The sequence below is a fragment of the Gallus gallus genome, chromosome 6 (assembly GCF_016699485.2).
Source record: "Gallus gallus isolate bGalGal1 chromosome 6, bGalGal1.mat.broiler.GRCg7b, whole genome shotgun sequence".
Taxonomy (NCBI): Eukaryota; Metazoa; Chordata; class Aves; order Galliformes; family Phasianidae; genus Gallus; species Gallus gallus.
The window spans coordinates 7,717,243-7,743,541 of record NC_052537.1 but is presented as its reverse complement, the minus strand read 5'-3'; the positions used below and the strand labels follow the sequence as shown (position 1 = coordinate 7,743,541).

The window sequence follows — 26,299 nt, the reverse complement described above, 5'->3', positions numbered from 1 at the left end:
GACACTTTCAAGGCGAGGCTAGGGGTCTAGCAGTGGTGTCCCTGTTCATTGCAGGAGAGTTGGACTCAGAGGTCCCTTCCAACTTTAAGGATTCTAGGATTCTGTGATCTATTAAGTGAAATTCTGAAGGGACCTGCTCCAACTCTGGAGTTACTCAGCATTTTCACTAAAAGCATGTATGAAAGAACCAAGAGCACACACCACACGTGTATGGCATAAGAGGTCTACTTTGACATGTAAAAGACTTGGTTTACAATCTTTACTCCTTGTTTACTCTTATATTATCACTATTTCAATAAAGGGAAGAAATGTAGTAAGTTAGAGAGACAATTAAATGCTTTTGACAGATCATGACCCCTGACAAGGAATCTTTTTTTCCATGTATTAAGCATCAAAATTACTACTAGCAAAACCTACACAAAATTACAGAATTGGCATTATGTCAATTTTTGTCATTGACATTTCCAGAGTATATACAACTTTGCTAAAAATTAATCTCGCCTATTATTTTAAATTTGCCTTTTCATTATCACAATAGCAGAAGCTTGCTATTAATGTATGCCAGCATTTATATTAACAAAGTGACTCTAGATGCAAAGTCTTTCAAACTTGAATAGGAGTAGCTGACTCCTTTCCCTTCCAAGTATTCCCTTCTGTCAGTAGCACTGCTAGCCATGAGAGCAAACCCTGTTACAAGGTGTCAGTCAAAAGCACAGCTAGCCAGTAAAAAGAGATGATTCCTACTATAGTTAGCACTGGTGCAGCCTCGCCTTAAATACTGCTTGCAGGGATTCACAATGTAAAGAAGATGTTAAAGTACCTGAAAGCATCCAGAGAGCAACAAGGCTGGTAAAAGGGCTGAAATGCATTTCCTGCGAGGAGAGGCTGAGAACACTTGGGTTCTCCAGTTTGAAGAAAAGAAGACTCAAAGGTGATCTCATAGATCTCTACAACTTCCTGAGAAGGGAAGTTCTTCTCTCAGGGAAACGATGGCAGGATATGTGGTAATGACACAAAGCTGCACCAGTAGAGGCTTAAACTGGGCATTAGTAAAAACGTCTTTACCGTGACAGTGGTCAAGCCCTGAAACGGGCTTACTAGAGGAGTGATTGATGCCCCACGTCTCCGTTCAAGAGGCGTTTATGCTTTAAGTTTTTGTTAGCACTAAAGTGCTCAGGCAGCTGGACTATATGATCTCTGAAAATCCCTTCCAACTGAACAATTCTATATTCTCTATGTTGCTTTAAGCAAATGCCAATAGGTTGTCTTAATGTTTGCTGTTGTTGTTTTGTTTTGCTTTTTACTATTGTCTCATTTTAGAGAGTTTGGTAAGACTTTTATTGTCTTTTCAAGGCTGAATATATTTTTAGGTATAGAATAACAATCACTGTACATAAAGTGTAACACAAATAAAACAAGAAAATAATTCATTTTGGATTTTCTCATTCACACTACCACACACACCACACCAACTCTTCATCAGCACCAAACTGTTCTGCAAACACAACGTACAACAAATCTCTACAAATGTAGATCTTAATCTCAGATATTTTTATCTCTGTATTCATGTAACAGCCTGTGAAAATGAGAAACAACATGGGCAGTTGGTTGTCTGAAAGCAGTTTTGCTTTTCTCATGTGCACACATTAAAATATTTTGTATATATGTAATACATACCCTGTCAGTCTTCCCTTCTGTCTGAATACTTGTGCGACTACGTGTATCATGATCTTCAAGGTCAGATACATCTTCAAGCTCTTCAGGTGTCTAGGAAAAAGGTGTTCAAGTGTTATTCTCTCTTATGTTTATTAAATTTGGTATTAATGTCAAACTTTACAACTTGGTCTAAGAGAATGCCTGACAAACAAAAAAACAAGTCTTGCTGTAGAACAGCACTGTCTACTAAATGCTAATTAAAACCACATTCTGTCGGACAGCTTTGAACCAGGTCAAAACAGCTATGATAACACTAAAGCTGACTCTTAAAAGTTAGCACTTATGGAATTTATTTTATATTTACATCTCACGTTGCTGCTGCTAGCAAAGGCATACTACAAACAAACATTTGTGACCAGAATGCATAGGTTTGTTCTACCTTCTCTTCCCTGTACAGAAACATAACATGCTCACTATAACGCACTAATATATGAAAAACTCAAACTGCTCACGTTTGGAGTATATCTCTGACTTTATTGCAATGTACATACCGTAGACAAAATCAGAAGAACCTGAACTGCTAACATTTTTTCATTCTGATTTCTTCAACTGTACCCCAAGCAAATTAATGAAAAATACTGTTTTCCTTATGATATATTTTCTGTATGAGTCAAGCCTTGAAATTTATTTCCTACATTCCATTTACCAATATATCATGAAAAAATAAAACCTGCAGGAGTTCTGAATTTTATCATAAATAACTTAGAAAATAAACCACCCGTGGCTAAGGGACACCCAACAAAACATTCAAAGCAAGTTTAACCATACTAGCATAGCAGCGCGCAGTGAAGCACCCAACATTCAGAATTATTAACTACTTAAAAATTAATATTGGTTCTGCCAATACAATGGGATACTCGGAAAGCTTTCCTTTGGCTAAAGGGATTCATGTTTTAAAGAAACAAATTTACATGTAAATCCAGACCGAATAAGGAATTGGTGACAAATCTGCCATTGGACGGTCTGCTATCAGCTTGACCTCTAGAGTTCCATGCCATTCTTAGTACCTCTTACGCCTGATGTCCCAAGAGAAACATGATAGGATAAGGAGAGGATAATAAACCTACCAAAAGATATGCAGGAAAAAAAACACCCTGAAAATCATCATTACTTTACCCAATTTTCAATGACATCCAATGTGTATTTATTTAATCCAGAGTTGCTGTGTTTTCATCTTCTCATTTTTACTGACAGGTTATATATAATCAATATTTATTGAGAGGAATGTTACAGGATTGTGTTATTTTATTTTTAGGTCCATAACACAGTAGCAACACTACATTATACTGTATAAATCCACTTGCATACATTCCAGACATTTGGGAAAGTAGCTGTGTGGCCAGTAGGTGATATTGGTGCCACTAGACTAACATCAGCCTTGAAACAAGGTTTAAGTAGCACCCCAGTATTTTTCAAAGCACAGGAGTAGATTTTAATCACTGAACAAAATAATGGTAAAATAAATGAGCTCATATTGCAAGAGACAAACAACTTAAAGTTATTGCCCAGCCTGACAGAAATATAATCCTGGTAGTGAAAAGCATTGCCTAGGTATCCTTAAGAAAACAAACAGGCAGACATTTTTTTGGGTGAACACAACTCATTTACCTACACACATTTTAATGGTAAAGTGTGAAAAAGGAACATTTTATTTTCAGGCAAAGATTATCAGTGTCATGAAATATTTTGGCTTTTATCTTGATACTAGGCCAAGTGAGAATTCCACACAAACTAAATGTTACTGGCCTGTAATTCTAAGAAATTCTGGTCATTTGCAAAAGGCCTTTTCTCGATCCCCACAAAAATACATTCAAACACACCCCTACGTGTTTAAGACTAGAATTGTGTTATTTACTGGTGACACGTTACGCAGACAGTAAATGCGTATTCCTTTCCATATTTATGATTTTAATAACTCTGCATTCTCACTGTTTTTGCTACTGAGAACTCTAAATTATAGTCAAGCCTAGTATTGATGACTTTTATACTGTTATGATACGAAGTCAATACAACAAAAAAAAATTATTGCTCCTCTGCTGAAAAAAAAACCTTTACATTTGCTTTACTAGTAAGGTTGTTATAGAAAATAATAAAACTGAAATCTGGACTTAAGTTTTAGATTTCTGCCAGTCCTTCAAACTGCATGCAAGTGTGTTCTTAGGCTTACTTGCTTTTCAATCCATGTTTCATAGAATAATGTGTCTGACTCCTTTTTATGGAATTTTCTCCAATACGCATTCTTATAAGCACACCTTCCTCACAGATGATCATCCAAACAACTCTATATAGATCATTCACTTTTAAAGGTCCCACACACTCATCAAACCTGCAAATAAAAGGTCTCTCTTTATTATATCTGTGCAAACACAGAGCTATTTGCGGTATGTAAATTCTAAACAGTAAAAAGAAATGCTTTACATGCACTCTACAAGGGTCAGAATTTATTCCATTATATTGCGCACTGAGAACAGAATGGGTTTAAAGAGATTATGTGCTCTACTCTGAAAATGTGACTAATACCCGTATTGGAAAATTTCATCGCGTCAGGAATCAAGACACTCAGGGTAACAATATATGGCAAATGTTTCACAAATGGGCCTTTCACAAATATTTAGCTAGCGCATGCTATTTCACGTGTTAGCCACATTACCGCTATGGCTACGTACTTAATACTGCCAGATGACAGGCTGCCAGAGTTTTGATACTCTTGAGGGAGAAGAATAAACTGCTAGCTTTATTTATTTTTCCTAATCAATTCATTAATAACCTAATAATTGTTGGTGTCCACTTGTAATTCACTAAAAGCACTTCTCAGATTTTTGCTAAAAGAGATTACTTTTAATGTTACTTTGGAAAAAATAAAAAACAGCATTTTAGGGCAAATTAAAATGCAATGTTCTTATACTGTCAATATTATTAAATCCTCCTATTTATCATTAAACATGATCATACAGCTGTATTTGGAAGCTGTTCTTGGAACCTCCCTTAAAAGTACTTTTCTCATATTATTTAAGATATTATGGATGTAAAGCTGACACAATCATTTAAATCAAGGAGTAGGACTTTGTCTTTGATATCAGTGTTGTCAACCTTTTGGCAAGAAATTCAACATCAAGTAACAGTAAAAATATTGTCCTGCCACATCCTGTACACATCACAGATAGTTAATCTTCAAATGCAGGTGATAAACTGTTCTTGTGACTAACTGCAAATAATTTTTAGAGGCTTAAGCTGCAATTTCCATTAGGATTAGTGGTGAGAACAGAAACGTCAGTGACGATCAAACAATTCAGTAATTCATTAATGATAAGAATAAATGATGATCTTCAAAACAGAAAGATGAAAATATTTTCAACAGAAGAATTATCAACTACATCATGTTATATGGTAAAGAGCTGAGGTTTTCAAAATAACGAAGTATAGGATATAAGATAGCTTTCCACTATTGGATGCTAGGTGTTTGGTTTTTTTTCAGTGAACATTAAATCAGTTTACAGCACTCCACTTCAAGAGATTAGTACAGAGAAGGTAAGATTAATCACCTTTACAAATCACTAGACAGATCAGGAGCCTGAGTAGGTGACAATCCCTGTGTTTTTAGTTCTCATTGGGAGTATATTAAGATTTTGCCTGTCCTGTTCAATATCTTCATTGATGACCTGGATGAGGGCATCGAGTGCACCCTCACTAAGTTTGCAGATGATGCCAAGTTGGGAGGAAGTGTCAATCTGCCTGGTAGGAAGGCCCTACAGAGAGATCTGCACAGGCTAGATTGCTGGGCTGAGGCCAATGGGATGAGATTCAACAAGACCAAATGCCAGGTCCTGCGCTTGGGCCACAGCAACCCCAGGCAATGCTACAGACTTGGGGAAGAGTGGCTGGAAGACTGCGTAGAGGAAACTGACCTGAGGCTATTGATCAGCTCTCAGCTGAACGTTAGCTGAACAGAAATAGTATTACCAACAGGAGCAGGGAAGCGATCATCCCTCTGTACTCAGCTCTGGTGAGGCTGCACTTCAAGTATTGCGTTCAGTTTTGGGCCCCTCACTACAAGAAAGTCATTGAGGCCCTGGAGCATGTGCAGAGAAGGGTAACAAAGCTGTGAGGGGTCTGGAGCCTTACGAGGAGCACTAGAGGGAGCTGGGATTGTTCAGTCTTGAGAAGAGGAGGCTGAGACGTGACCTTATCACTCCCTGCAACTAGTGAAGCAAGGCTGTGGTGAGGTGAGGGTTGGCCTTTTCTCCCACGTAACTGGTGATAGGATGAGAAGAAATGGCCATAGGTTGTACCAGCAGAGATTAAGGTTGGATGTTGGGAAATAGTCCTTCTCCAAAATAGTGGTCAGCTGCTGGAATGGGCTGCCCAGAGAAGTAGCGGAGTCATCATCCCTGAATGTGTTCAAAAAATATTTAGATGTTTAGATGAGGGACATGCTTCTGTATGAAATATTGATGACAGGTGGACAGTTGGACTGGGTGATCTTAGAGGACTTTTCCAGACATGGTGACTCAATGATTCTAAGGTAACAGTTATCACAGTAAGTGGCCTGAGAGGCAGGAAGGATGTGAGCACAGGGACGTAAATGAAAGGTTTGAAGTGAATTTTTGATAAGTGTTTTCCAAAAATCCTTTTTAAGAAGAAACTGGGAAGTTATCGCTGCTTAAGAAGTTGGCACAAAGAGTTTCAGCACCTATTTTCTATCCAAAGTTACACCTCCTTTGCTGAAAACCTGCATTTCAGTTCTGGTTTCATTCTTTCCTTCCCTGAGTTTGGTTGTACCTCTTGGAATAAGCATGCCACTCTCACAGAATGCCTAGAAGAGTTTGAGCCAAGCTTTACTCCTAATAATGCTGAGTTAGTTATGCTATTGTAATAGCATTCAAATATTTTTTGTATAACGTCTAAGACGAATACCTTTTCTATAATGTCTGAGACACTAGGGGAAACTGATCTCCTTCAATATTTACATAGCCAATTTATTATGCACACTGTATGTGTACATAAAATAAATTTCAACATCTCATGCAAGACGTACATGAACATCAAAACTAGGAATGGCATTGCACACATTAGGGTCAAATGATACATGGAAAATAAGGTTTGTAGAAAACGTAGCCATTCTCAACAAATGAAACACCATCACAAGCAAAGATAATTTTTCAAGAGAGTAAATTCTTCAACAGGTTCCTGAGGGCTCACTTGGGAACTTGGAAGCCTACTTAGAATCATAGAATGGCCTGGGTTGAAAAGAACCACAATGATCATTGAGTTTCAACTCCCCTGCTATGTGCAGGGTTGCCAACCCACTAGACCAGGCTGCCCAGAGCCACATCCAGCCTGGCCTTGAATGCATCCAGGGATGGGGCATCCACAACCTCCTTGCGCAACCTGTTCCAGCGTGTCACCAAGATTTCCAGGTATTTAGTGGAGAGATTTAAAGTTTTCAATGAAGCATGTTTTCTACAATATTTTACAAAACAATGTAACATCCCAAATAATAACAGAAAATATAATCAAGCACAGCTATAACGTGGCCACCATCAAGGAATATCCCTATTTATACTTACTAAGTAGAAACTTCACCACAGTACTTAGAAGTTTCTATTTTAAACTCAACAACAAACAAAGAACATTAATTTTTAATAGAAGATATCTGTTGTTTTGCTTTCTGAAAATCTATTCTGTTTCCTCTACTTGGTTGACATACAACTGCTCCATCAAGTGGGAAGCTAATTATGACATTTAATTTCCAACAGAAATATTTTATAATATAATAATTTATAATGGAAATAATTCTTAAGATGGTGAAAAGCCAATTTTGTAGTTGTTCTCATTTTTGCCATAAAACTTTATAAATCATACATGACCTAGATAGAAGTTTTCTAGTTATATTTGAAACAGAATACTTTACTTCCAAACATGACTCCAAAAACTGAAAATGAGAATAGAACTTGTTTTCTTTATCACACCCACACTTATGAAAAAGTACCCTAAAACACTGTTACTGTAGGACTGGCAAACTACAGGGACACCAAAGGAGATGTTTTGCATTGTAGTCTTCAGAACATCATAATGGTTTCCACTTTCAAAAAAAGTCAGAAGAGCAAATTGGGAAAGTACAGTACAGTCAGTGTCATTCCAGTCTCAGGGAAAATGATGGAATGACTCCTCTTAAAACACTCTTCTGGACACATGAAGGACAAAGTGGCGACTGTGAACAGTCTTAGCGACTTGAATGCCCTATACAACAAACTGACTAGACTCTGTATAGAAAAGCATGGAAAGAAGATGAAGGAGATTAAGAATTAACCTGAAAAAGAGAGGTTCAGGTCAAGAATAAGGAAAACCTTTATCCCCCATGAGGACAGCTCAGCAGTGAAGCAGGATGCCCAGAGTGATCAGATAACTTCTGTCCTCTGAGGTTTCCGAGACGCAACTGATTGACACTGAGTTAGCACCGAGGAGTCCAATGGAAAGCAGGTGAATCCCCAGAGCACAGGAGATTATTTTCATGAAGATCCATGTAGCTAGCTTCAAAGATACAGTGCTTATTCTTTATGATGGGGACTAGTGAGATACAGAAGATAAATCCACCACTATGAAAAGAGATTTGAAATCATGCTTTGACCTTCATAACCATACGACACAACCTTCGTTACTGCAGAACTCCTTTCCCTGCTAGGAACATTCCATTTATCACGGAGAAGCCCCATTCCCAAATTCAAAACCAAAAATACGTTTCAAGGCAGACTGTCCCATAAAACATAGGTAAGAAAACTGAAACTGCTTTCAAAAAAATAAAATAAAATAAATCAGTGTGTTAAAGATAAAGAAGAACACAGTGAAGCTTGACTACTCAAGTGTTTAAGAACTACAAGAAGAGAAAATTCACAACTCAAAATTCTACAATAAATTTATCAGATGATAAAAGCCTGAGTAACAGCAGCTGCTGCATCGAACACTTTTCCCTGACATGTCAAATACATCACTTCTGTTAAGTGAATTATGCTAAGTGATCACTCTGAAGAAGTAATTAAAAAAATCCCTTGGATAGATAGATGCATCCTTTAAAAAAAGGTTTCCCAAAAGAAATGCTTTTCTTATACGGGAGAAGATGAAATTATTATCTAGGACCTGAAGACTTCCTAGAGTCTCGAGTATCAATTGACCTTCTCTAGTATGAGACATGCAAGTACAATGTGTCATCTTAAATAAAGGTGCATGAAACGGACCTGTCAGTCAAACCCTGTGCACAACTATAACAGTCCAGACTCTAATGTATAGCCCAATTCTAAACACACAGCTACCATTCGCTATGATCCTTTCCAAAAAGCCCCACCTGTAACTTTTTCCATTTTAGCAGATTCTCATCCTAGACAGTGAGGTAAAAATAATACCACTCTAGCCATAGTTTTTGTTTTTTTTAATTAGTTTCATTCCTGCTTTTAATTATCAAGAGTGTTCTGATGCTTGTAACATGCATCCAGCCACATTTAGTCATTCAGTAACTGATAACCGTTCAACTGAGGGATCTGTATCAGCTGAGGAGGAACTAAATAACACATGAAGTAGATAATTCTGCAAACCAGTTTTCATGTCACAAATCAGCAATCTGACTCCAATTTAAGCTATTACTAAGTAGATTCTCCAAGTAAAATCTTGATTAAAAACAAACCAAAAACCATCTAAAACATTAGCTATTTCAGTCCCCGTTATTCCTGCACAATAATGTTTATTGCATCATTTGGTTATAATTACTAAAGATTACATGTACTCTCATCACTAATACATTTACTACTGCATAGAAAATACTCAGTTTTGTATACCTAATGATTTTCTAAATTGGGAAGGTTTTATAACAAACTTATGAAAACAGGCAGCAAGGAACCTTCACCTTCAACACACCAAGTGAGAAACTTATTAATATTTCCCCTCTGCATATTCTTTTCACAATACAGCACGGCAGGCATCTTAAACAGTCTCTTCTGCCAAATGAAAATGGAATGAGAGATATTAACAAACACAGACAGATAAACAGACAAAAAAGAGCAACTGTGAAGAAAGACACTAGATCCTTAATAACTACGACAGTTTCACAAAATTGTCTCATATATGAATTGTGGCTGCACTGAATCTTCCCCCATGCTGTCAAAGCTTAATCTTTCTCCTCCTATTCATTACGAACACAAGAAAACACATTTTGTGCTTAATTGTGCAGAAATATTTACGTATTTTACAATGGCTATCCTATCTTTCCCTTCCCTCTCTCCTACTTTTGCTATGTTCACTAGGCTAAATAAGACTAACGCATTCAGTAATTTCCTCATAGCTCACATTTTACCTTAAAGCTGCGTTCCTAAAGAGCAGGATGCACAAAAGAAACATGTCTGATGAACAGGACAAATGTGTCAAAAAGAATACAACGTGTCCAATCCAGGAAGGGATTATGTCTGTGACCATAACAGTTATTTGAGTGGAAGGAAAGTATGAATTCTAGTTATTGTTCAAGGAAGTGAGCAAATCTTTAGAGCCTTAGCTACAATTCCTTTCCTCTCTAGAGAAACCTCAAGCTGCTGATGTGTAGTCTTGCCTCTTTCGCCCACATTACCAGAGCTTCAGCTCAAATGAGCTTATCTTCAAGTCAAGTACAGTGGTTTCCAAAATAAGGTATACACATCACTGCTTCTATACTACTTTCAATACTGTAAAATGCTCAATCAGGAAATTAAGTAGAAATCCCACAACATCATGCCCCAGGTTAGAACAAAATGATGATTTTTATCAACCACTTTATGGTACATGTGCTGGTTTTGATGTGTTTGTTTCCAGAAAAAGCAATCACGTTTCAGTTTTTAGAAAGGCGATTCAACAGGTTCATTTCTTAATAACAGAAGTCCAGGCCTACAGAATTGCCTTTAATCTTCCAAGCCTTTAGCAAAGTCACCTGGCCAAAAATGAAATGAAATGAAGAAGACAGATATAAACAATACTAATGTGAGGCAGGACAACACAGAACTATGCCTGTGATGAACCACCTCCATTCCAGGAATACCACCCTATCTTTATGGTAGTATATTCATGTTAGTTGTTGAGTGGCCCCTAATATGTTTTTTTATTATTATTATTTTTTAATTAATAATAATAATTCCCCCCTGCAAAGGATGCTATTTTCCTGCAACTAATGACGCTCTTACCTTTTTTTTTTTTCCCTATGCCATAGATAAATATTTGAGCTCATCTATTTATCCAAGAATAAACAAAAAGGAAGCATACGATATATCGCAGCCTAAAAGCCAATTATGTTAGGAGCAACTGCTTGCCAAACCTATGAGCTATTTGGCAATCCTACAAACTGTGTAAGAGTGAATCATTCCTTCTCTTATTATCCAAACTGCAGCTAATATTTGCTGTTGAGTCTTCTGGAATGGAAAATATCAGGAGAAAATGATGGTGTTAACTGATAAACTAAACACAGACTAAAATTTAATCTGGTTTTACTTCCACCAGCTGGGAAATGTTAACTTAAGGGGCAGTAAACAGTTTTATGAATTATACAGCTAGTATGTTCTACAAATGAATGGGGCAATTTCATATACACAAGAAAAAACAAAATGAGCAGATTACGTAATAATTTAAAAAAATAATAATTAAAAAAAAACAGCTGCAATGCTGCCAGAAAGGTCTTTTCATCCAGGAAAAAACATAACTCTTTCAAATTCTTTCTGCAGTTAAAGGGCACATAGGGTGAGTCATCTGCTTTGTGATCTGTAAGTTTCATATAAGCAATAAAACTAAATCAAGCAGTCAAGCCTGAGAAGATGAAAGCTGTAAGGCATGAATTTTAAGACTATAGTAATGTAAAAGAATAGAAAAGCATAGCTTAAGTTTTAAGCAGACACAATCTTCTCCACTGAGGATTACTTCAATTTCAGAAATCAGCATTAATCCATTGTCCAGAAGTCCAAACCTCAACAAAGACAGGTGAAACCACAATTTGCTGTTGTTCTGCCTAGCCCCACTTTAAACCTGTTAAGATTTGAGAACGTAGAGTTATCCTGCATCTGCTTAACCGATTTCCTCAATAAGCAAATTACAAACTGATTAGAAAGAAGGTAATCCATCCAGAACAGTAAATGGCCTGCTTAATATAATGAATGCACGTAGAAGAACAATAGATGCAGGTTACCCAACTCTGACACTGATTATTGTCAGTTCCAATCAGCACGCGGTTGTGCTTTTAAGACTACAAGCAGCCAGCCAATGAAAGAATGGCATTAGTCTAACCATGGTGTTTTTCATCCCAAGGGAGGAAACCTGATTCCACAGTAGCAAGGAGAAGAGCCTCTTCAGGAACAAAGGCCATGTAGATGCCAGGAGTGCAAGGGAGCTCACTAAAGCAGTCACCTGTCATTCCCAGGAAAACTCCAGGCTGCCAAAGCATCACTCTAGACAATTAAGTGTAGCTCTTCATTCTCAGTATTCTATATGGATATGCTTTGCTCTATTCTAACAGGAAAGTAGTCATTATTTTTGCTGGTAAATTTAACATGTATCAAATTCCAGGATATTTCCTGGGCCAATAGGAATGGCACAGATAATAATTTCTCAAGCTGAAGAACATTTATGAATGCTCCTTTTACTTTCAGAAAAAATAATCAGTCCAACTAAATGAATTGGATTTTCTTTTATTTCCCAGAACAGTTTTTGTGTGGACTGCCTCAAGGAGACCTGGACAACAGAGCACATGGACTAAGAAACTGATTTTCTGTTAATGTTACTGCTCTGCTCTCCTAATAACTAAAGTACTTACTATAGGGAACAGCAAGAGAGCCTCAAAAACTAATAGCTTAGTTTCACTGGAAGAATGGTGTTCCAAACATGCAATTTCAACATAAACCATTTGCTAGATGATGCACACACTCCCTTGCTGCAACACACCTCACTTCAGTGTCAATATATACTGACTTTGTTGGTACTAAATATAATGGAGCACCTCTTTTCTTTCTTCTTTAGAACAGGATATAAGTCCCCGAGGTTCTCAGACAATTAGATAGTACCTGCTTTGTCAGCCTCTACAGATTTTTTTCAGGTAACCAGTCTTCCACTTATCAAGCACAGTGGAGGATTATTATTATTTCATTTTTAAAAAATTCTCAGAATAATTTCCTTCCACTTCCTGTTTTTTTACTGAGTCAGTCTCCCTGCTATTACTATGGCTCCTTCCTTGGTATGCCCTGCTTGCCTTCAGTAACTCTGCATTCCGGCCTTGTGACCATGCATTCAAGAAACTAATCCAGTGATGCAAATTGGAGGAAAGAAAAAAATAAACATCAGGAATGTATCATCAATGGAAAAAAAAAAAAAAAGAACTAAAATACAGCTATGGATTACAAGGTATTATAAAGAAAGTACAGCAAAAGAACTACCAGTAGTAAAAAGAAATAAATAAATTATTCCCAAAACTTTTTCACTCTCACATAGCTGCATCAACAAAGATATACTGACGACTGGATCAGGTCTTACACTCTATTACCTTAATGTCAGAGCAGATTACAGCACTGCTTCTCCCTTCTTACGATAGAAAATCTGAGATCACAATCTAGAATAAAGTTAATTTGTATTTCTGAAATACAATTGCATCTTAGTAAAACACTGAATACATGTGCAATGCATCCCTTCACATTCTGCTTCCTGCTGAAAAGAGTCCATCCTAAATGCTAAATGATTCAACAATGAAAAGAATGGCAACTGAGAAATTTTAATCAGGCCAAGAACCTGATAAACCAAGAAGTTTATGATCAATAGAAGAAGACTATAGCCAAATTAATACTGAGTAATTGAAGTAACTGAATAACACTGAGTAACTGAAGATCTCAAAATCAGCACTGAAAACAAGACTGACAGGGCAGATTTCAGAGACTGAACTACTGCCTGAGCCATTAACTCTATCTACTGTCTCCATTTCCAGTCTTGCATTTCTCAAATTCCAATAAACCATGTGCTAAGACACATATTTTAATAAGGTTTTACTGAAGTATATGTGATTTGTAATACTTCTGCTGTGTCTTCTAGTCTCAGTTTTAGAAATTTAGTCCTTTTAACGGAATAACATTCATTCTATTTCTGTGGGAATATATTTACGTCAGACAGTAAGCACCAAATGGCAAGGAAGGAATATCACATTGCTTTTCTCTGTTACAGAAAAGCTCTTAGCAAAGATTTTCAAGTTCCAGAAAATACACTGCATTATGCATAAGTTTTCAATGAGCCACTAAACTAGAGTTACTAAAACCATTCTGCAAAACTCTATTTTCCTGAAGGAGAGGGATATTATTTTGAACAATTAAATACATAAATATATGTGACATACTTGCGATAGAATTCAAGCCCTTAAAACAGGGACAAATTGAAGTTTAAAATAGTATGCAACTCAAAATGGTTCATGCCATCCATTCCTGTACAAAACATATTGGCTTCACAATCTGAAACCAGTAAACCCAGTGCTAAGAAACTCGATGGTAAGCCATATTGCAATCCGCTGCCGGAAAACTCTAACTTCACAGCCTTGCATGATACCTAAGGCTGTAGATCTTAGGCAGAAAACAACGCAGATTGGCCAGGACGTCTAATTGCAAATTTATATTTTAATGGATACAGTATGCAGCTGACACTTCAACACTTGTTGTTATCAGTATTTCTAAAATCATTCATTATGTTTCCTAAAAATACCCATAAAACATTTTTTAAAACAAATAAATAGTGAACAGCACATCTTTCCCACTAGCTGATGCTTTAAAAACTGGAAATATAAGGTAGACTTATATTTTTTAACTGAAAAAAAGAATAAAATAGTAGATAGGTCAAATAGTCATTTGCTGACTGCAAACAATCAGGTATAAACACAACAAACAATGACAAAGTGTAAAAGAGTTGTATGCAATGTAACACATTGCTTGCTTTTATAAATAAGAGCCAAATAAGAGAAGCCACTCTGTTCCAACTAAATCTACTAGGTCAATTAGTTCAACTAGTTTCAAGTAGCTGAAATACGTGCTATTTCTTGTGAAAGCAGCTGTTTACATTATATTTTGTTCTCCATATAGTAAGAATATGGGCTCTCCAGGGAGGCCGCAGAAAGCTGGAAGAGGTGTTGACTAATCTCTTCCTTAGAACAGTTAACCCACATACGGTAGAGAATGATTCAAGACAGAAGAGCATTGCAGAATCAAGTGTGCTGAAAATGGCTAGTTTATCATAGATAATATTTGTAATAGATAATAGACCAAGGTAAGCCCAGAGAGAAGTAACCAAGAGCTTTGAGAATTTTCAGCAGAATGAAGAGCTGGATGACATTCTGGAATCAACCAAAGCAAGTAAAGAAAGTAATTCCATCTGGAAAGTATACAAGTGGAGAAGAAAGATGCAACATTTATCATATTAGTGAAGGCATGATAAAGGGAGCTTCACCTGAAACACCCTTGAAGGAGAATTCCATCCAGCAGGGAAAGTCAAAAAAATGAGGACAAGCAATGCAACTGAGAAGAATTGATAAAAAAAGTGCTAAAGAGAATAAATAGAGCAGAAGGAGGAAACAGTGTTAACAAAGAAGCAACAATGGGGAAGTGACAGGGAGGGAAAAAAACATGCATTGGAGATGAGTTTCTGAGATTCTGTCATTTCCTTCCAAGTTCGTTTCCTAATATTTGAGTGAAAAGTCCAAGAATTACCAGTTTTGGCACAGCGGGAGAAACATTTCTTTCTGACCTCTTGGCAGGAACAAATGGTAGTGAAACGCTAAAACCAAGCAGTATAAAGGACTAATACTGCATTCATTCAGCCTTATCTTTTGCTCCATTGACATAAAAAAAAGCTAGCAGATCAATGGATGTGATCATGCCACTCTACTCATCAACTGTAAAGCCACGCCTGGTGTATTTTTCCCAGTTTTGCAGCCCCTCAATCCAAGAAAGACATTAAAAAAGTGGACAGTGTCCAGCAGAGGACTGCCTGATAATGAGAGGACTAGAGAACTATACACATGAAGACAAGTTGAAAGAACTGCACTAGTTCAGCTGAAAGGCAGCACAGCGAGGATCTAATGACTGTCTTTCACTGCCTAAAAGGTAGTTACAGAGAAGATGGAGGCAATCTCTTTGTGGGAATGCCTGGCAACAGGACAAGAGACAATCAACAGAATCTGCTTCAGGGGAAATTCCACCTAGAGGCAAGACCGAGAACTGAACACTGGAATACCTTGTCCAGGCAAGAGGTGAAATCTCCAGATATTCAAAACTTGGCTTGACAGGGCACTGAGTAACATTGCTTTTCACAGGAGGTTGGACCAGATTATGTCCTCGGGACATGTAAACCTTGACACTTACGTGATCCACTGTCTACAATTCTCTCATCTCTTTTCTCTTACTGACAAGAGTGTGGTAGAGTGCAAAGTAAGACTCTGCTCAAGATACTGCAGGATTTTCTGCTTAGAAAGAGGCTGGTTAATCACAGTATTTTAAGGAAAAAAATTGAATAATGTTGAGTAATAACTTCTGGCCACGATCCAGCACTGTGCTCACATGGCCAAGAAGGCCAATGGTATCCCAGGGTGCGTTAAAAAGAGCTTAGTCAATGCTGCGAGGGAGATAATTCTCCTCTTATACTGTGCCCTGGTCAGGCCACATCTGGAATACCGTGTCCAGTTCTGGGCTCCTCAGTTCAAGAAAGACAGGGATCTCCTAGGCGGCATCTAGTGAATGGCTGCAAAGATGATTAGGAGCCTGGAGCATCTCCTGTGTGGGGAAAGGCTGAGAGACCTACATTTATAAATATCAAAAGTGCGGGATTCACACAGATGAGGCCAGGCTCTTTTCAGTGGTATGCAGTGACAGGACAAAGGACACTAAGTAAAACCTGGAACACAGGAAATTCCATACAAATATGAGGAAGAACTGTACTGTGAGGGTGACAGAGCACTGGAACAGGCTGCCCAGAGAGGCTGTAGAGTCTCCTTCTCTGGAGATATTCAAAAGATGTCTGGACACTTTCCTGTGCAACCTGCTGCAGGGATTCAGCTTTAGCATGTGGAATGGACTAAATGATTCCCCAGTACCCTTCCAACTCCGATGACGCTTTGACTCTGTGATAATATGTGTAACGCTATTATGTGATAGAAAGTACAGCAATAATAGCAGGGTGGCAAGGTCTTTGGCTACAGCAAATGAGGACAAGCTCATATGCAGCAGCCGTGGATGCAGAAATAAATGAAGAATAACTGCTTACCTTTGGAAGGCCTCAGGTACACAGGGAACTCCAATGAGATACCCTTGCCTCCACTGCTAACCCTTAAATGAGGTTTGGGAGGGGGTGGATAGTGGCTCCATCCCCTTCAGCCTCTCAGGTCCATTGCGCGCACCTGAGCTTCCCTGGGTTTGTCCTGCCTTCCTACCAGGTGCTTAACTACTGGTTCAGGCCATAACTTAGCATTTCCACTGCAGTGTGGAATTCTGAACAATGAAAAAAAAAAAGTAATCAATGTTAACAGATGATAACTAATAGCAGAAATGTGATAAACATCTAAGTGGGTGTTCCCAGTACTCCTTCAAAGTACTTTCTTCTACTTAATCAAAATTAGAGTCACCAGAATGGCACGTGTACACAACATGGTATTTTCAAGGGGAAAGTAAAACCTGTCAGACCCATATGGATACTACTGGCATGACAAAGCATGACAATATCATATGCTTTCATATCATATGCTTATACACCCAGGAAGACAAAGAGGTCATTCCTGAAACATAAGACACTATGAAAATTATTAGTGTTTTTGCTCAGAAGGGTACATCTGATTTTGACATTTCTATACTACAAGATAACTTATCTCTGTACAAATAACATAGTATATGAATGTAACTGGAAAATGTAGGAACTGAACATACGGGGTGATGGGGTTATTTTTCTACCCACTACTCATTTTATACCTGAAAAGAACCAAAATCTAAAATCAGAAAGTTCCCTACAAAAAAAAAAAAAAAAAAAAGAATTGAGAGAGATGACCCAAGATTGAAAATACCGAAGAATGAGCATCACCCCTATTCTAGTTTTTGTTTGTTTTTTTTTTTACTGAAAAACTGGATTCACATATTTCCTATTATTTTACTGATAAGTCATTAAATATTCTAATTCTTTTAGCAATAAATACCTTTTTGAAATCAGAAGGCAGCAAAACTATGCAAATGGCTGAGACATGGGTGCAGGGGCAGCAGCTGAAGGATGGACAACAAGCCGAAAGGTTAAAACTCAGTCGTATGAAAGTGCAGGAATATAGAAGAACAGACGCCAGACAGTTTCTATTCAATTTATTTGTTCAGAAAAAAAAATCTATAAATCCTCAACAATCCTGCTCATTCTAAGTCAATGGTTTAAGCAAAGGGGACCTAAAAAAGCAGGAGGAGCAGGACCATCCTGCCTTGAGTGAAATAAAAATGTATTTGTGCTTTGGCTTCCATTCTAACCTTTGAAATTAAAAAGTTGGGCATACACTTTTTCTTCTTATATCTCCTTCCTCCTATCCGAGATGAGAACACACCACCTGTTTCTAAAATCAATAATTTAATCTGTTGTGCTTTTTTTTTCCACTAACAAACAACGTTTTGAAAATAAATGTGAAATCACATCAACTCTTAAGAACAGATATTCATAGCAATTTACAACAACTCCAAACTGCACACATTTCCCAGGGGAATAGCTTGCTTGCAAGTTGAAGACAATGGGATGAAACTTTCAAGAAAAGACAGAGACTGAGATTTATTTACAGATTTACTGCTGTGCAGCTTTTTTTGCTCTAATAAGCATCAAGAACACCAATACTATTGCACAGAGAACCGTAATGGTCACTTGATTTGTGGAAGATATTAAAGGCTTTAAACTAATGAAGGTGGCAGAAAATCAGACCCTTGAGTGTATTTTATGTGGTACACAAACCTGAAATACAGGCAAAATGCTGTTTGTAGTAGCTTTCCAGAAAACACAAATCAGCCTTATTTATTTGGAAATACAAACTGGCCTGGTACTAAATGGAGATTAGCATTTAATAGAATGACAGCATGTTAAATTGAAATGTATGCAGACTATGTCCCAAAACTGTTGCAGTACAGAGCATTTTCATGGGATATATGCAAGGTAAAGTCATAATAACTACGACTGAGTTTATGGTGCTAATAAAGATGTATAATATAAACAAGGAAGTATTTCTACAATACGAGATGACTTCCCAAGTATACTCTGGGGTAAATAACATAGGTTTCTTGAAAACGCATATGTAGATAATATAACATACAAAATGGAACCTATGTGGGACAGAGCTTGAAGTTACTTTTCCCCACGATGGTTATCTCCACACTGGGGATCCTATCTAGAGATGCCAGCAAACCAAATAAGGGAATGGGGAAAACAAGCTTCAAGAAGGTCTTACTTAACAGTATGCGTATTTGATCTGGCTGTAAGTGGTATAACTCACCTCATTTTCCTGATAATGAAACCAAATAAACAAGGTTTCTACAACATAAATATAACATTTGCCAGTAACACTTTTCATGCGACTCAGAATACAAACCCCGGAATAAAGCAGGTGTCCACATAGCTTTAAGTCAATCTATCAATTACCAGGCTTTAGCCAATCCATTCTATCTTACAGAGCAGTCTGGCAACTACATATTGCTGCATGTTTTGTGAATTTTGAAGAGCAATGCACTAAGCATAACAACGCTACACACTTTGCTTTTACATACACAAGCAACAGGCGAGCAGATTAAACACAGCAAATGAAATGAGGGCGTAAGTAAACAAATTTAGAGTGACTTGGAAATGAAAACACTACTTTTTTGCTTTTCCTGTATGGAAAGAAAGGCTTGAAATTGTATTAAAAAACAAACAAATAAAACATTTAAAAATAGGGGGCAGGGAGGGGGAAGATGAACAAAATACACTAAATAACAGCAAGTTAAATGAAGACCTCAGCAACTCTTTCTGTAGGATAAGTTCTCAGACATATCAGATGGGAACTGTCTGCTCTGAAAGTTTTAGAATAGCTGAATCCCTAATAACAACGTGGTTACTATTTTGCCTAAAAAGGACCCAAAAATGTTTAACATAAACAGGACCCAAAAAAAGCCAAAAAAAACCATCCAAACATATAAAAACCACTTCCCTGAAAAAACAATAATTACAAAATCTAGTACATTTATTGTCATAATCTGTCAGTCATGAATCCATCCTGTCTTCCAGGAAACAGAAGTATGGAACTAAAACAGTTAAATCAGTATCAGGAGATGTCTTTTCAGGTAACATCACAGACTGTTTACAAATGGAATAATAAACAAATGAATAAATAAATGCAAGGTCACAATTCACCCCTGATGTAGATCTATATCTTATTTTTAAGACATGTTATTGTCATAGTTTTATGATTTTTGGTTATCAGTATTCCACATCACAACATCATGCAGTGTACTGGGAGTTAAAGAGCAAATGCTTTAGTTCCGGGTACCTGTCTGGAAGAGAAGAAGAACTACGTTCCCCAAGAGCCTTTTCGAGTACTGTTATCATTCCTGCTCAAGGGAACAGATAAAAGGACGCAGGTCATCTGACTCGTTCACTCTTCTCATCTTGCCGTGTTCCCTGTTGGATCGGCTCGCTACTGCTGCACCCGACTGCACGCAAGGCTTCAGTATTAGCATAAGGCCTTTGGCTCTCGGACAATCTTTCTCTCAATTACTGTTGATTTATATTGTATTATAGTGTGTTATCTTACATTCCGATACTATATTCATTAAATTAGTTTGTTTCTCCTCAGATCGTTGCTGCTGTTTTTAATTATTTTGGGGTCCCCTGTTTCCCTTCCCGGAGGCGCGGATTTTGCGAAATCCCTCCACCCCACCGGGCCGGACCAGCCCTTAAACCGTTGACATTTTTGGTGGAGAATGCGGGCAAACAGCTTCTTTTTAGCTTTTTAAAATGAATCTCTCTCTGCTCTTAAAGAGCTTTGTTGGGAAAGTTTATCTCTTTCATAGGTGCTCACTGAAAAACTTGACCTTGAAAGTTCAGGCGGACTGCCAATATTCTGAGATATTTTGTAAACTCTGAGCACTGCTATCTTGTCTTAGTAAAGAGGAAGGAAAAAAAAAAATGATTCTGCTTTCTGTTTTAAACCAGTTTGTAGGAAGAGCTACTAATTTCACAGAACTTGTGATTTTGAAGCAGGTTCCCAGTCTCTCCTGCGAATCCTTTATGGATTGTTTGAATGCTCACCTGACCACGTTGTCAATCTCCCTGAACGCACTGTTTGCCATTGTAATTATTTCACTCAGAATCTGGAATTATCATATTCTGAAGAAGTCCCCTCCAAAACCAGACAATACTGAGTGGCGGTGTATGGAGAGACTTGGGAGAGATGGACACGTTCGGTGTCATGGAACTTTACTCCTGAACACCTAAAAGATCCTGAGAGCCTGAACAGATATTTGAAACAGAGATGTTGTGGCCTAGGCAGATCTGAGGAGGCACAAATGATTTGGGGCCTGGCTAATGCTTATCAGGCCTTATTTAATACTATCCCAGAGAGGGAAAGAATTCTAGAAATCGAGAGAAGGATTGTCCAAGCCGAGAAGGAGAGTCTCTGGGCCGAGTGAAAGGGTTTCCAAGCCGAGAAGGAGAGTCTTTGGGCCAAGCGAAAGGGTTTCCAAGCTGAGAAGGATAATTTCTGGGCTGAGCGAGAGAATCTCCAAGCTGAGAAGTAGAATTTCTGGGCTGAGCGAGAGAATTTCCAAGCCAAGAAGAAGAATCTCCGGTCTGAGTGAGACACGTTCCAGGTGAGAGGAACTCCCTCGAGTCCGAACGGGATGTACTCTGAACTGAGCGAGATGCCCTCCAGCACACACAATTCAGTCTCATCAAGCCAAGCTCGAATCTGAACTAAGCACTCTCATAATTCAGCGAGATAGACTCCAAGACGAGCTGGAGAGTAAGAGCATCGGGACTGACCAACCTGATCAACCGCAGGAGGCACCAGAATCGATGTCAGTTGCCCCTGTAAGAGGACGGAAAACGAAACGCATTTCCACTCAGTTAGAACAGAAGAAAGAGGAAGAAGGTGTAGTAGAGGAAGCAGTCAATGTAAGAGAAGAGGAGGAGGGTGAAGTAGAAGAAGCAGGCGATGTAAGAGAAGAGGAGGAAAGAGGTCCAGTGGAGTGGCTCCAAGGAACTGGAGTGCCCATGCCCTCAATAAGACTGCATGCACAAACACCAAGGAGGGCAGGAAGTCCTGAAAGAGGAGGAGGTGAGCAAGACATCATAACCATTGTGGATAGATCTTTGAAAATGAATGAAATTCATGGTCTGAGAAAAGACTTCACACGCCACCCCAATGAGCCTATCGTTACCTGGTTACTTCGATGCTGGGACAGTGGGGCCAACAGTGTGTGGCTAGATAGCAGAGAAGCTCGTCAGCTTGGTGGCATTGCTAGGGACTCAGCCATTGACAGACATATTAGCACATGCCAGAACCAGGCCTTCACCCTCTGGAAGCAGATGTTGTAAGCCGTGAGAGAAAAACACCCCTTTAAAGATGATATCATACCTGAGAAAAGGAAATGGACTGATATGGAAAAAGGCATCCGTTATTTGAGAGAATGTGCCATGGTGGAAATGATATACAGCCCCGACTTCATCCCCGACGAGCCAGACCAAGAGCATGATCCTAAGAGAGTCCGGTGTACACCAAATATGTGGCACACATTCACTAAGACTGCACCAGAAAGGTATGCCAGTACATTTGCAGCAATGTATGGCAGAGGTGGAAGAAGACCCCTTATAGATGATCTGGTTAATAGACTCCAAGACTTTGAGTTGCATTTAAATCCTCTGCAAGCTTGAGTTTCAGCCATCACAAGGATAGTTGAAAAGCTAGACAGAATGGAGAGCAAACAAGAAGATATAATAGATGAACTGTCTACCAAACATGATGCTGATGGATCCATGGTGGACGAGGACCAGAATTCCCAAAACCCTCCACTGGAAGAGCTGATCAACTTGATGTCCTCCTGACCTACATCATCCAACATCTCAGCCATCAAAAGGGGACGTCCTCCTGCTAGAGGAAATGATAACGGTAAGACTATAATACGTCTTGCCTTGTGGCATTACCTGCGTGACCATGGAAAAGATATGAAGAAGTGGCATAAGAAACCCACTTCTGCACTTCAAGCACGGATAAAAGAATTACAAGACAAATCAACCACCAAGGTGAAGTCCTCCAAAAGGGTGATCACTCCAGTTGCTACAGACAACCAAGGTAACAAACAGAGGGGCCCTGCCCCCAGCCAGGAGAGGGAAAGGGATAATAGAGTGTATTGGACTGCGTGGATTAGATGGCCTGGCACATCAAACCCACAGAAATTTAAGGCACTGGTGGACACTGGTGCACAGTGTACGCTAATGCCCTCGAGCCACCAAGGGACAGAATCAATTTATATTCATGGGGTGACTGGGGGTTCCCAAGAGTTGACTATGTTGGAGGCTGAAATAAGTCTCACTGGCAAAGACTGGCAAAAGCATCCTATTGTGACTGGTCCAGGGGCTCCATGTATACTTGGTATTGATTACCTCAGAAGGGGATACTTTAAGGATCCCAAAGGGTATCGATGGGCCTTTGGAATAGCTGCTGTAGACACAGAAGGTGTTAAACAGTTGTCTACATTGCCTGGCCTATCAGAAGATCCGTCTGTTGTGGGATTGCTACGAGTAAAAGAGCAACAGGTACCGATTGCTACAAAAACGGTACACAGACGGCAGTACTGCACTAACAGGGACTCCTTGCTCCCCATTCAGAAGTTGATTCGTCAACTAGAGAGTCGGGGAGTGATCAGCAAAACTCACTCACCTTTTAACAGCCCCATATGGCCAGTGCGTAAAGCCAGTGGAGGAGAATGGAGGCTGACGGTAGACTACCGTGGCCTGAATGAAGTCACACTCCCACTGAGTGCTGCTGTGCCGGACATGTTAGAACTCCAATATGAACTGGAGTCAAAAGCAGCCAAGTGGTATGCCACCACTGACATTGCTAATGCTTTCTTTTCCATTCCATTGGCCACAGAATGTAGGCCACAGTTTGCTTTTCACCTGGAGGGGCGTTCAGTATACCTGGAATCATTTGCCCCAGGGGTGGAAACACAGCCCAACAATTTGCCATGGGTTGATTCAAGCTGCACTGGAACAGGGAGGTGCTCCTGAGCACTTACAGTACATTGACGATATTATTGTGTGGGGCAATACAGCAAGTGAAGTTTTTGAGAAGGGACAGCAAGTAATCTGGATCCTTCTTAGTGCTGGTTTCGCTATCAAGCGAAGCAAAGATAAAGGACCTGCCTTCAGTTCCTAGGTATAAAGTGGCAAGATGGACGTCGTCACATCCCAATGGATGTGGTGGACAAAATCACTGCCATGTCTCCGCCCACTAATAAGAAAGAGACACAGTCTTTTCTGGGCATAGTGGGCTTTTGGAGAATGCATGTTCCAAACTATAGCCTCATTGTAAGCCCCCTTTATCAAGTGACACGGAAGAATGATTTCACGTGGGCTCCTGAACAGCAGCAGGCTTTTGAGCAGATTAAGCAGGAGATAGCCCGTGCCATGACCCCTGGGGCCAGTACGGACAGAACAGGATGTAAAGAACATCCTCTACGCTGCTGCTGGAGAGAAAGGTCCCACCTGGAGTTTGTGGCAAAGAGCCTCAGGAGAGACCCGAGGCCAACCCCTGGGATTCTGGAGTCGGGCCTAAAGGGGGTCTGAAGAGCACTACACTCCAACTGAAAAGGAGATCTTAGCTGCATATGAGGGGGTTTGAGCTGCTTCTGAAGTAGTTGGTACTGAAATGCAGCTCCTTCTAGCACCTCAATTGCCAGTGTTGAACTGGATGTTCAAGGGAAAGGTTCCCTCTACCCATCATGCTACTGACGCCACTTGGAGTAAGTGGATTGCGCTGATTATGCAACGGGCTCGGATGGGGAACCTCAGTTGTCCAGAAATCTTAGAGGTGATCATGGACTGGCCTGAAGGTAAAAAGTTTGGAACATCACCAGGAGAGAAGGTATCACGTGCTAAAGAAGCCCCACCATACAATGAACTACAAGAAAATGAAAAGAAATATGCCCTGTTCACAGACGGATCGTGTCATATTGTGGGACAGCATCGCAGATGGAAAGCTGCTGTGTGAAACCCCACACGACAAGTTGCAGAGGCCACTGAAGGTAAAGGAGAATCAAGTCAGTTCGCAGGAGTAAGGGCTATCCAACTGGCCTTAGAGGTTGCTGAACGGGAGAGGTGGCCAATGCTTTTTCTTTATACTGACTCATGGATGGTGGCGAATGCCTTATGGGGGTGGTTACAGCAGTGGGAGCAAAATAACTGGCAAAGGAGGGGTAAACCTGTTTGGGCTGCTGAACTGTGGAAAGACATTGCTGCCCGAATGTACTTACCATGGTGGAAGCGACCACTGGGTGGCTTGAAACATATGCAGTACCCCATGCTACCACCAGAAACACCATATTAGGCCTCGAGAAACAAGTTCTCTGGCGACATGGTACCCCAGAGAGAGTCGAATCAGATAATGGGACTCATTTCAAAAATTCCCTTGTAAATACTTGGGCCAAAGATCATGGCATTGAGTGGATTTATCATATCCCCTATCACGCACCAGCTTCTGGTAAAATTGAACGATACAAGGGGTTGTTAAAAACCATGTTGAAAGCAATGGGTGGCAGAACATTTAAGCACTGGGAGAAGCATTTGGCCGAAGCCACCTGGTTGGTGAATACTCGAGGATCTATCAATCGTGATGGTCCTGCCAGCTCCCTACATACTGTAAAGGGAGACAAGGTCCCTGTAATAAATGTAAAGAACATGTTGGGAAAAGCAGTTTGGGTCCTTCCGTTTTCTGGGAAGGGCAAACCTCTTCGTGGAACTGTTTTTGCCCAGGGACCTGGGTGCACTTGGTGGGTGATGCAGAAAAATGAGGATGTTCAATGTGTGCCACAAGGGAATTTGATGATGGGAGAGCGGAATCAGTAATTCCAAGTATATGTACATGTGTTTAGTGTTTGATAATTGATTATAATTATGTTTGTTCGTATATATTAAGCATGCTGTAATGATGTAGAATAAAGGGTGGAATGTCATGGTTTTACGATTTTTGGTTATCAGTATTCCACATCACAACATCATGCAGTGTACTGGGAGTTAAAGAGCAAATGCTTTAGTTCCGGGTACCTGTCTGGAAGAGAAGAAGAACTACGTTCCCCAAGAGCCTTTTCGAGTACTGTTATCATTCCTGCTCAAGGGAACAGATATAAGGGCGCAGGTCATCTGACTCGTTCTTTCTTCTCGCCTTGCCGTGTTCCCTGTCGGATTGGCTCGCTACTGCTGTGCCCGACTGCATGCAAGGCTTCAGTATTAGCATAAGGCCTCTGGCTCTCGGACAATCTTTCTCTCAATTATTGTTGATTTATATTGTATTGTAGTGTGTTATCTTACA

At 39.4% G+C, this 26,299-nt stretch overlaps 1 protein-coding gene across 8 annotated transcripts in view; it reads right to left on the bottom strand.

Moving 5' to 3' along the window:
* Positions 1 to 26,299, bottom strand: part of CTNNA3 (catenin alpha 3) — a 442,665-nt gene that overhangs the window by 52,521 nt on the left and 363,845 nt on the right. For all 8 annotated transcript variants that reach the window (XM_040702351.2, XM_040702353.2, NM_001199536.2 and 5 more), the window contains one exon: positions 1,678 to 1,767. In XM_040702351.2, coding sequence (XP_040558285.1) covers positions 1,678 to 1,767 — 90 coding nt within the window. The remainder of the gene's footprint in view (positions 1 to 1,677; positions 1,768 to 26,299) is intronic.